This window comes from Paroedura picta, chromosome 17 (genome assembly GCF_049243985.1).
Source record: "Paroedura picta isolate Pp20150507F chromosome 17, Ppicta_v3.0, whole genome shotgun sequence".
NCBI lineage: Eukaryota > Metazoa > Chordata > Lepidosauria > Squamata > Gekkonidae > Paroedura > Paroedura picta.
The window spans coordinates 371319-383310 of NC_135385.1; the positions used below are offsets into that span (position 1 = coordinate 371319).

General features: G+C 47.4%; 1 protein-coding gene across 10 annotated transcripts in view; it reads right to left on the reverse strand.

Annotated features, from left to right (window-relative positions):
* LOC143827083 (acyl-coenzyme A synthetase ACSM5, mitochondrial-like) overlaps positions 1–11992 on the reverse strand; it is a 35901-nt gene that overhangs the window by 20473 nt on the left and 3436 nt on the right. For 2 of the 10 annotated variants that reach the window (XM_077316304.1, XM_077316302.1), the window contains 7 exons: positions 8814–8980; positions 8649–8707; positions 6012–6201; positions 5538–5672; positions 4277–4515; positions 2434–2644; positions 519–726 (listed from right to left, as the gene is read on the reverse strand). In XM_077316304.1, coding sequence (XP_077172419.1) covers positions 519–726; positions 2434–2644; positions 4277–4474 — 617 coding nt within the window. In that variant the 5' untranslated portion in view covers positions 4475–4515; positions 5538–5672; positions 6012–6201; positions 8649–8707; positions 8814–8980. Of the gene's footprint in view, positions 1–518; positions 727–2433; positions 2645–4276; positions 4516–5537; positions 5673–6011; positions 6202–8648; positions 8708–8813; positions 9968–11713; positions 11805–11992 lie in introns of those variants that run through there. The other 8 variants (XM_077316308.1, XM_077316305.1, XM_077316303.1 and 5 more) reach the window with 7 other exon arrangements.

An 11992-nucleotide genomic window follows, 5' to 3' on the forward strand; every position in this document is an offset into this window, starting at 1 on the left:
GGTGGAAAGAGCTCCCTGGAGAGACCGGGGCCCTGCCTGAACTCCCACAGTCCGGTGCTTGCACAGGGGATACCTTTACCTTTACCTTATAACCATATATGATCATGTTGACTGCGTTGATGGGCCTGGAGGGGGCAGGAAGGGGAGGGGCCATACTGACCTTCCAACCATATTCTGCATGATCATCTCACTTCTGGGGTATCTCAAAGAATGCTTTGGGAGTTTCTCAGAGAATCACAGAATCATAGAGCTGGAAGGGACCTCCTGGGTCATCTAGTCCAACCCCCTGCACTATGCAGGACGCTCACATCCCAATCGCTCATCCACTGTCACCTGCCACCCCCTTGAGCCTTCACAGAATCAGCCTCTCCGTCAGAAGGCTCTCCAGCCTCTGCTTAAAAATCTCCAAATATGGAGAACCCACCACCTCCCGAGGAAGCCTGTTCCACTGAGAAACCGCTCTAACGGCAACAAAAGTAAGAAAGCCTGCCTTAACCTCTTGCTGAAGCAATACCTACTGGAACAGGTCCTTGAAGTTCAGCCATCCCTCTCTGCTGCCTTCGGACACAAGAAGTTTGGTTTTCAGAGAGTGGCATTCGGACCCAACAGAGTCCACTGCGGGAGCCAGGGAGTCAGTGACCACGATGCATTTGGCCTTAGACGCTTGGAGCCTGTAGGAAAGGTCTTTAGCGGTCAGTTGGGATGTCCCTGGAATGAGAACAATGCCTAGGAGAGAGGTATGGAATAAGGTGAGCAGAGAGGCAGGAAATTTTATTTTAAATCAGTTCAGTAAGTGCTCATACTTGTTTGCACGGCTGCTTTTCAACTGTGGTGATGGTTGAGGCTGGACGATGGGGAGGTCTTGACACAGCATCTTAGTCAGTGGAGAACATGATGCCATCTCTTGCAGGAATTTACCTCCCCCCCCCCCAAATCAGCATTTTTCTTCTCAGGTCTATTGGATTTCGGGATGTCCCCAAAATCCTGGATCCCAGTCCTGGCATGTTATTCAGATCTGAGATTGTTCAGAAACCCTGAAATTTGGGAGGACCAATAAACCCTAGATTTATTTGTTAATTTTGTTTAGATTTTTATACCACCCTTCCAGACAGGCCTGGGCGGTTTACATGGAGCGTCATAATTACATAGAGAATTAGAACAATTCAAATGAGCAGCCGTGTTGGTCTGAAGTAGCACAATAAAATCAGACTCCAGTGGCAACTTTAAGACCAACAGAGACTTATTCACTCGAAAGCTCACATCCTGAATATTTGTTGGTCTTAAAGGTGCTACTGGAGTCTGATTCTTTTTGTCTTGGATTAGCCAAATGTATACTCCTAATTCCTTCACTCTGCTGCTGGGGGGGGGGGGGAGTTGTTTGCAGCTACCTTTGATGGAGGAGACAGTAAGCTGAGTGTATGTTGGGGGGGGGGGGGTCTTGTTTTCTGTGGGCATCTAAAGTCTGTTGCCAGTAACTAGTTAAATGGTGGGCTTATCATGCTGTGTTCCTGATTTAAGCCAGAGCAATTCTGTTTCGGTGTGACGCCCTTGACTGAACTGTGTTCAGTTGCAATACATATTAAGATAAAGGTAAAGGGATCCCCTGTGCCAGCACCGAGTCATGTCTGACCCTTGGGGTGACGCCCTCCAGCGTTTTCATGGCAGACTCAATACGGGGTGGTTTGCCAGTGCCTTCCCCAGTCATGACTGTTTACCCCCCAGCAAGCAAGCTGGGGACTCATTTTACCGACCTCGGAAGGCTGAGTCAACCTTGAGCCGGCTGCTGGGATCGAACTCCCAGCCTCATGGGCAGAGCTTTCAGACTGCATGTCTGCTGCCTTACCACTCTGCGCCACAAGAAGCTCTTTTGCAATACATATTACCCTGCTCAAAATCCCCTTTGAAGGCCAAGCAAATTCTCTCGCAAAGAGACTTGGGAGAAGGGGCAGCAGCGGGTGAGACGGGTGGTATGGGATGGAAAAGCGATTAGTCCAGCAACCCTTCCTCCGCTCAAAAGCACAGCTTTCTCAGAGCTGCTTTTCATTTGTAAAACATCATAGTACACTTCCATTATCCTTTGGCCTTTCAAGGGCACATAAAGACATTTAAAGCACATAAAGAATCCTAGAATCCCAGAATCCTAGAGTTGGAAGGGGCCATAGAGGCCATCCAGTCCAACCCCCTGCTCAACGCAGGATCCGCCCTAAGCATCCTAAAGCATCCAAGAAAAGTGTGTCTCCAACCTTTGCTTGAAGACTGCCAGTGAGGGGGAGCTCACCACCTCCTTAGGCAGCCTATTCCACTGCTGAACTACTCTGACTGTGAAGAACTTTTTCCTGATATCTAGCCTACATTTACTTTAAATGTCTTTTACTTTAAAGACGGTTGAAGTAAATGGCTCTGAGGAAAACATTGCCAGCCCTTCTGACTAACCTGTGCGCATGCAGGCCACATTCAGCAACCACCACTCCGGAATCCGAGGTAAAGCCGTGATGATTCTGTCTCCTCTCTGCAGGCCACACGGGCCTCTCAGGAGGTTGGCCGCTTTCCTGGATAAGACTCCCAGCTCCTCAAAGCTCCACTTCACCTCTTCTTTCTGATCGCTGACCCACCAAAAGGCCGTGCTCTGGGGCTTTGCGCCATCCTGGTGGAAGAAGTCAAGACAAGCTGGCGAAGCCATTCACAGCGGATTTGGTCTCTTCCTGTTCAAAAGGCTTCTACTCTCCTGGGCAGAGTCTGCACTTACTTTGTTTATTCCATTGTCAATCCTGTTGAATTCAGATCGATTTGAACTCGGGTCTTCCTCTCCCCCCCCCCCATTGAAAAAGGAAAGTGTTCTGCACGTGGTTAGGGAGGCTCAGAAGAGGGGGGGGGGAGCCAAGCCACTTTCTTTTCTTGAAGGGGGTGGGGAGGAGCCCAGCAGGGAGCCTCTTTCTTTTTTTGGAGGGGGGGGAGAAGATCGAAGAAGGCAGAGGAGGGAGAAAAAATCCAAGACTGACAGGAGTTGAGAGAAATTAGGGGCTTCTCCTTTAAGGCAAGCTTGACACATGGCCACCTTTGGCCAATCAGGGTGTCTCCACCGCGGAGGTTCAAAACAGCCTGCTTTTTCAATCCGAATCTTGAAATGTTGAGGTTTAAAAGCACTCTAAGATATCACACAATAAAGGTAGGGTCACTCAGGATCAATCCTTCTTGCTGCAGAAGGAAAATTTAAATTGCCCCAAATCAAAACGGAAATCGCATTCTGTGTAGAGGGCAGGGACTGAATCGACCTGGGATTGGAATAAAAGCTCCGTGCAGTTTACACCCTGGGCTGAAAATCTTGCCATTTTGGGATGGGACTAGCCAAGCAGTGTGTTGAGGTCCAGCTCAGATTTGAATGCAGTTAAGCACATGGTGTGCTATACTGTGGGTAGGAGACATGTTTGATATACATGGTATCCCAGAGGGACAGACCAGAACGAATAGGATCAAATTAATTCAAAAGAAATTCCATCTAACCACCCGGAAGACATTCTTGACAGTCAGAGTGGTTTCTCAGTTGGAACAGGCTTCCTGAGGAGGTGGTGGGTTCTCCATCTTTGGAAATTTTTAAACAGAGGCTGGAGAGCCATCTGATGGAGAGGCTGATTCTGTGAAGGTTCAAGAGGGTGGCAGGTGACAGTGGATGAGCGATTGGGATGCGAGTATCCTGCATAGTGCAGGGGGTTGGACTAGATGACCCATGAGGTCCCTTCCAACTCTATTAGTCTATGATTCTATAGTTGGTCAAGAAAGTCCCAGGTTCAGTCCTTGGCATCCCCACTTAAAGGGTCCAGGGCAGGATTTCTCAAATCGTGACTGCACTATTACCTCACTTCTGGGATTTCACAAAGCCTGAAGAATGTCTCAGGGGCTTCTCGATGGGAAAAAAGTTGAGAAAACCTGGGCTTAGGGTCATGCTGGGGAGCAGCTAGCTCTGCCTGAGGCCCTGGGAAACCACAGAACCATAGAGCTGGAAAAGGCCAGACAGGCCATCTAGTCCCAACCCCTTGCTCAATGCAGGATCAGCCTAAAGCAGGGGTAGTCAACCTGTGGTCCTCCAGATGCCCATGGACTACAATTCCCATGAGCCCCTGCCAGCAAATGCTGGCAGGGGATCATGGGAATTGTAGTCCATGGACATCTGGAGGACCACAGGTTGACTACCCCTGTGCTACAGGACTGGCAACTCTACAAAATCTCGTCTCCTAACAGCAAAGGGCCAGCTCCCCCCAAAAGCAAAAGAAGCACGTACCTTTTCCATTTGAGCCCACTGGTCCAGAACATCGCTTGCAAAATTGAAATATTCGGGCACTGCCTGCTCACCCCGGTTCACAGCTTCATAGTATGATATAATTGGAGAGGGGGCAGATCTCTGGGCTCGGTGGGGGAGGAGCAAGCAAGGGGAGGGCAGTTTCCGGCAGAATCTTAAGAGAGTCTTCATAGTGCTCATTCATAAGGCAGAGCGACACAACGTTGATTGGCTTCGCTCCTCTGTAACACATTTTAAAAACCAGTGATCACCTGGATTGCATCATTCTCTTGCACCTAAAGCCTCTAAGGATCAATTTAGAACTCTTGTTTGTTCATACCAATACATGGAACCTGATCTGGAATTCAACCAGAAGCTAGTGCAGCTGCCTGGGCCTGGCCTTCCAAATTGTTCTAGTGAGGACTATTTGCATGCTGGACTAGTTGCAATTTCGGCATCGGAGACAAGGGCAGGCCTGCACACAGTAATCTAACCTAAAAGGTAAAGGTATCCCCTGTGCAAGCACCGAGTCATGTCTGACCCTTGGGGTGACGCCCTCCAGCGTTTTCACGGCAGACTCAATATGGGGTGGTTTGCCAGTGCCTTCCCCAGTCATTCCCGTTTACCCCCCAGCAAGCAAGCTGGGGACTCATTTTACCGACCTCGGAAGGAGGGAAGGCTGAGTCAACCTTGAGCCGGCTGCTGGGATCAAACTCCCAGCCTCATGGGCAGAGCTTTCAGACTGCATGTCTGCTGCCTTACCACCCTGCGCCACAAAGAAGCTCTCAATCTAACCTGGAGGTGACCTTTGTATGAATCTCTGTAGCCAGGTGGACATTAGTGGCTTAGCTTAGGAGAGGTGGTTAAAATGCCAGCCTGGCAGGGGCTCATGGCAACTGTAGTCCACGGACATCCGGAGAGCTCCAGGTAGGCCACCCCTGTCCTAGACCAACCATCTAACCGTTACACCAAACCAGATCTTCATGTTTATTGCCAGGCTGTTTTCATGCCCCTGGTGGGCTCTTGGCTAGTTTTCATCGCTCGTTTTTATATCTGTCATTCGTACCTGGCAGTTTTCGTGTTGTTCTTACTTTGTGAGCCCCTTCAAGCAGGTCTTTAGACGGGCAACACATAGGATTTCAAAGTAAGCGAATAATAATAAGTAAAAACAAAATGAGGAACGTCCCACTCACGCCTGGGCTGTTCCGCAACAGCACGCTAGAGGGCAAGCCATCACACAGAACTTCAAGGAACGCAAACTCACGTTTGTTTTCGCTTGTTTTCCCTGTGCTTGTCCCTGGAGTCAGTTTTCTAGGCTTTCCCCTAGAAAGGCTGAGAGAGCAAGGGAAGAGGGGGCGTACAGGGGCTCTCTTGTGCCTCTGAGATCCACCATGCAATACTGGAACATAGAAGGAAGCAGGGATCTAGCATGAGTGTTTTTGCATGCTTTTAATATACATGTGCATATAATTTTACACGGATCAGCCCTCCCAGGACTCGGGAAGCTGTAAATTCCAGCTTTTCGGAGGGCGTTTGAGGTCAGCGGAGGGCAGGCAAGCAAAGTTTTGGCACCGACAGCATTGCATATTCTCCCTTCCCCCTGGGTTGTTTTTCTTTAAGGCCTGGCATTGAACAAGCAGCATTTCGGTGTATTCACTGAGAAGGGGTTCTCCGCAAGGGATTTGCCTTGACTGCGACTTCAAGGGGAAGGGAAAACATTGAACTCGAAACAAATTACCTCATTCGACTGGTTGAAGAGTTGGCCAGGGTCAAGCTGGAGAGGGGAGTCCTCTTTAGTGGAGATGGTTCTTCCACGGAGTTTTGGCCGGTGCTTTGCTCAAAAGGGCCGGCCTGGCGCTACAGGAATGACAGCAAGATCACAGTTGTTTGGCGTCTCTCTCCCACCCTGCAGGCTTCCCAGGAAATCCCTGCCAAAAGGAGGAGTAGGCTGAAATGAAGCCACACCAGCCACTGAGAGGCTGGGGAACCTGGGGGTGGGGCCAGGGAGAATCTTCCCAGGCCTCTGATAGGGCGTGGAGACGTGGCAGAGAAACGGGGATGAATTGCAAGGAGAATAACAACTACAGTTCCCATGAGCCCCGGCCAGGGGGCATCTGGAGAGGCACAATTTGGCCACCCCTGGAGTAGATGTTCTGTGTTACCTGATGGAAATGGTAGCCACAGTAGCTAACCCTGCTTCAAAACCCTGATGTTCCTTGGTTTGAGACGTCCCGAAAGAAAACCTTTTCTTTCTCTGTGTGTGGAATTGTAACTGTTTTAAATTGTAACTGTTTTAACTGTTTTTAATTGTAACTGCCCCTTGCTGTGAACAACCAATGCCGTGTGACATTCTGTGGGCCATTCCGCACTCGTCCAAAATAGCACAATGGTTACAAATTGAAATTGCTACTGTTTTGCTGTTATGCACAATGTCATTGACAATCTGCCACACTCCTGAAACCGATCCGCAAAAAGCGCTTCGTTGTAGCGCTTTCAGGGAAATCCCAAAAAGTGGATTCACCCTCTGGAAAGCGCTACACTCTTGCAACCAATGTGCAACACTTGTGGGAAAGTTCTGTGCGTTACCATTGTTGTGGTTTCTGCAAAGTCCCTCCCCCTGGCTCTCTCCTCTGATCTTCGGGCAAAGCGATCGCCATTTTTTTTTCTCCGAGCGAGCGGAGATCAACGCATCGGCGAGCCTTCGTTTACCCAGCGAGGCTTCCCTGGCTGCAGAGCAGTTTTAAGTCACCAAGCACGAAACAACACACAGCCCCGTTTGCTGGTTTATTTTCCCTTTATTTTTCACTGTATTTTCGGCCAAAAATCGCGCCCGTGCCGGGGGGGGGGGTAATTTTTTTTCCCACTCGGGGGGAGCGTGGCAACGATGAAACGGCAGCTCAAACACCACCTGCTACCTAGATGGGTCTCTCCGTTGCAACGAATCAACGCAGATTCGTTGCAACGTGTGTTTGTTTGTTTATTTTTAAACTTCCTTAAAGGGAAAGGGGCTGTTTGGGAGCATGATAACGGCTGCCCATTGGCTGCTTGACGGCCAGGGGTGGGACGAGCTCGGCAATATCGCTTCCTGGCTAGCGATTTTTGCCGAGACCGGAAACCTGTGGGAAATGATAGAAATGCAACTGGATTCCACTACAAAGCCAGGCATAAACCATAACGACGAATTCCACAATTTTAAATGGTGTTTTTTCGTCCCGCAACCAATTTGCCACATAGATCCTGGTGCGCAATGGCCCTGTACCTTATCCACCAAGGCAGGCATGGCCAAGCTGTGGCCTTCCAGATGTCCATGGACTACAATTCCCACAAACCCCTGCTGGGAATTGTAGTCCAAGGACATCTGGAGAGCCACAGTTTGGCCATCACAGACAGTGAACTGAAAACCTCCGTCTGGCAAAACCTTACTCGGAAAAGCGTGGAATCTAAGGATGGGCTGGACAAACAGCTCGGCCAGGCCGAGGGCTGTGGGTAAGGAGGCACATGGCACGGAGTGTGCCCGTTTGGAGAAGAGATCCACCCCCACCCCCAGATTACTATCTTACCATGGCTTGGGGGAAGTCCATGGAGATGACCTCCCTCAGGAGACTCAGCGAACCAAAGGGTTGCAAGAGACCCATCCCCGTTTGATAGCAAGGCAAACAGAGCAGCCCTTACACGTGCCTCCCCATCTCCATGGACACGCGGCCACCAAAACTGCCTGCGAACCAGGGTGTAGGTCTTCATGAAGCCAAAACGACCTGCAATCATACTGTTGTGGCCTTGGCCAGTACTGAGCCCCGGAGGGGTTCCGGTATATACACCCTCCCCCCTTGCAATACAAGCCACTAAAGTCCACCAGGGTCTCCTGGAGGGATGCCAGCACTGGGTCTCTTCCCAGCGCCTCCATTAGAGTCCCAGTTCAGCTCCCCCAGGTTGTCCCTTGGGGAAGGGTGCAGGGGTTGCACCTCTGTGCTCCAGGAACGCCTCAGTTGTACAGAGATTCCCCGAGACACCTTTCTGCCACCGCTGCCATGGCTGGGAGGCGGACAGAATTTAAGGGATTAACGGGGAGGATTTTAGGCCTCAGTCAAACTGCCAAGTCCTTCCTCAACATGGGTTTAAATTACAGGTAGAAAGGGACTGGCTGGATATTAGGAATTCTTTTTACAGTAAAAGTGGCTTCCTAAGGAGGTGGTGAGCTTCCCATCACTGGCATTCTTTAACCAGCAGCTGCACAAGAAGAAGAAGAACTGGTCTAGCTAAAATGAGGTCTTAATTTACTCTTGATTTCAATGTGTGCCACTTTCATCCGTAGTACAAATACAAGTGATTAATTCCACATAACTTAAAATACATCCAACTCCCACCTTCATTGTACCTTGCATACAATTATAATATTTCAATGTAGTTCCTTAGTCTGACAATCAGACCTTCATCCTGTAATTCAAAGAAAAATCAATGCTACATACAGTTAGGGATTAGAAATACCAACTTTGTATATACATAATGTATTAATATATCCATAATGTCAAAAATTATATACCTTAGACTATCCCATAGACTGTACGTTCAATTTTCAAAGTGGAGAATGCTATATGTTCCGAACGCTGTCTGTGCAAGGACCTCAAAATGACTTCACTGTGTCATAGTTTTAAAATAACTTGCCCGAAATGGCAAATGCATGTTCCAGTGTCACTTAAAGGGACAACCCTACAAAAAACAAGGCAGGCCACACATTGTGTTCAATCCAAGAGGCATTAATAGATCCAATGCACAAATAACTTTCCCTCAGTAACAATCTACAGGAAATATTGATTCTCTGATGTGGCAATGTCAAAAAATCTCAAATCTTCAAAGCTATGCTTCAATAAGTCAATGTGCTCTGTTAAAGGTACATCTTTAATGTGAAGTTTGATACACGAGATATGTTCCATTATTCTTCCTTTCAAGGGTCTCGTAGAAACACCTATATACGATAAGCCACATTTTTGGTTAAACAATTAATGAAAGGATTAACCAAAATCTTAACATCATTATAGGGATTAAGAAATTAATCAACCTCTAACATTAATTTGCAGATAGAACAAGCACCACAACAAAATTTTTCTTTTGGAAGCTTCCTTAAATATAAACCTCTCCTCTATCCCTGATTAGTTCTCTAATATTATGGGGATGGAAAAAGAGGTTTATATTGACACCTCTGTATATCAGCCATCAAATGCCAATGGCTATTAATAATATTCTTCTGTTGATAGGCATAAGCCAAAAATGTGAAAGAACGAGCAATTCTGTTCAGCGGCTGCTTTTTCTTGTATTTTAAAAGACTTTTGCACTGAGTCACCGACTCTCTCTCTTGCACTGTTGTGACTGTCTGTAACCCCTTTCTATTAGAGAAATAGTGAGTGATCACTAACCTGCTTAAATCCCATAATTCTAGCATTGCTACGCTTGTGTCCCACTGCTTAGGTGCATAGAATCATAGAATCATAGAGTTGGAAGGGGCCATACAGGCCATCTAGTCCAACCCCCTGCACAACGCAGGATCAGCCCAAAGCATCCTAAAGCATCCAAGAAAAGTGTGTATCCAACCGTTGCTTGAAGACTGCCAGTGAGGGGGAGCTCACCACCTCCTTAGGCAGCCTATTCCACTGCTGAACTACTCTGACTGTGAAAGTTTTTTCCTGATATCTAGCCTATATCGTTGTACTTGAAGTTTAAACCCATTACTGCGTGTCCTCTCCTCTGCAGCCAATGGAAACAGCATCCTGCCCTCCTCCAAATGACAACCTTTCAAATACTTAAAGAGGGCTATCATGTCCCCTCTCAACCTCCTTTTCTCCAGGCTGAACATTCCCAAGTCCCTCAACCTATCTTCATAGGGCTTGGTCCCTTGGCCCCAGATGATCTTCGTCGCTCTCCTCTGTACCCTTTCAATTTTATCTACGTCCTTCTTGATGAAGCATGGGATGAAACAAATTTTAATGCAATAAGGTATTGCGGTCTGTGGGTTTCTAGTATGAAGAGACCACCAATTTGCCATGAGCATTCAAGTGTCCAAATAATTAAAGTGTCCCAAAAAGCGCTTTGTTTAAAATCCTTCTGTGCTACAAATGTAATTGTGCTATGCTGGTAATTCGACGAATCAATAAAGTCCTGAAACGTCTCATTGTACAAATGAGTACAAATTGTACAAATGAGTACAAATAATAAAGATATCATTGAGAAAATACACACACAGAAAAAATACCTTCAAAAACAGATCAATATTAGGGTTGCATAGCCATGCTCTCTCAATGTACAGCATAAATAGATTAGCCCCTACAGCAACCATGGTGCTTCCCATCGAATGTTCACAAGTTTGTGAAAATAAAGATCCAAAGCAACTGTTTTCCAGCACAACGTCTAATAAATTCAACAGAATATGAGCGGGAAGGTGAGAATCCCTGCATTCCTTAAGAAAATTGGCTTTGCTTCATTGTGTGATATATTGGTATACAAAGCATTCACATCCATGTAATGAACGTGCTGGAGTCACTAAGGCAGGGGGAGTAAAACGGCGGCCCTCCAGATGTCCATGGACTACAATTCCCACGAGCCCCTGCCAGCGAATGCTGGCAGGGGGCTCCTGGGAATTGTAGTCCATGGACATCTGGAGGGCCGCCGTTTGACTACCCCTGAACTAAGGATTCAACAACATTAATAAAGTGGATGGTGTCTCTTAATACCGAAGCAGAGTATGGTGAGTATCTCTGCAAATTAAAGTTCAAAAATGTTGATAAAAGTTCAAAAAATCGTCCCTGCTGGGCCATGATAGGTCTTAGAGTGACTCAGAAAACCTTTGGTGGCATGAGTCTGGGAAAGACTCTTATGGATCTTTGGAAGAACACAGAACTTTGGGATTTGGGGAAATTTATTCTCCAAAAATTGGGCCTCACGTTTTGTAATATAATTAAGACCTAATCCTTCATGGGCAACAATCCTAATAGTTCTCATAACCTGGGTGTAAACTGCAGGTAGCTTTTATTCCAATCCCAGGTCGATTCAGTCCCTGCCGTCTACACAGAATGCGATTTCCGTTTTGATTTGGGGCGATTTAAATTTTCCTTCTGCAGCAAGAAGGATTGATCCGGAGTGACCCTACCTTTATTGTGCGGTATCTCAGAGTGCTTTTAAACCTCAATATTTCAAGATTCGGATTGAGAAAGCAGGCTGTTTTGAACCTCCGTGGTAGAGACACCCTGATTGGCCAAAGGTGGCCATGTGTCAAGCTTGCCTTAAAGGAGAAGCCCCTAATTTCTCTCAACTCCTGTCGGTCTTGGATTTTTTTCTCCCTCCTCTGCCTTCTTCGATCCTCTCTCCCCCCCTCCAAGAAAAGAAAGAGACTCCCTGCTTGACTTCTCCCCCCCCCCCCGTTCAAGAAAAGAAAGAAGAGGCTTGGCTCACCCCACCTTCTGAAGTATCCTCACCATGTGCAGAAAACTTTCCTGTTTCAATGGGGAGGGGGCGGAAGAGGAAGACCCGAGTTCAAATCGATCTGAATTCAACAGGATTGACAATGGAATAAACAAAGTAAGTGCAAACTCTGCCCTAGTTCCTCCTGGTGTAAAGAGTAATAGGCAGAAAGGCCGTGAAAACTTCCCCAGTAATAAAAGACCAGAAGGAAGAGAGAGAGAGATCTCCTCATCCTCAAACATCTCCGTGGCTTCATTCACATTTCTTCCA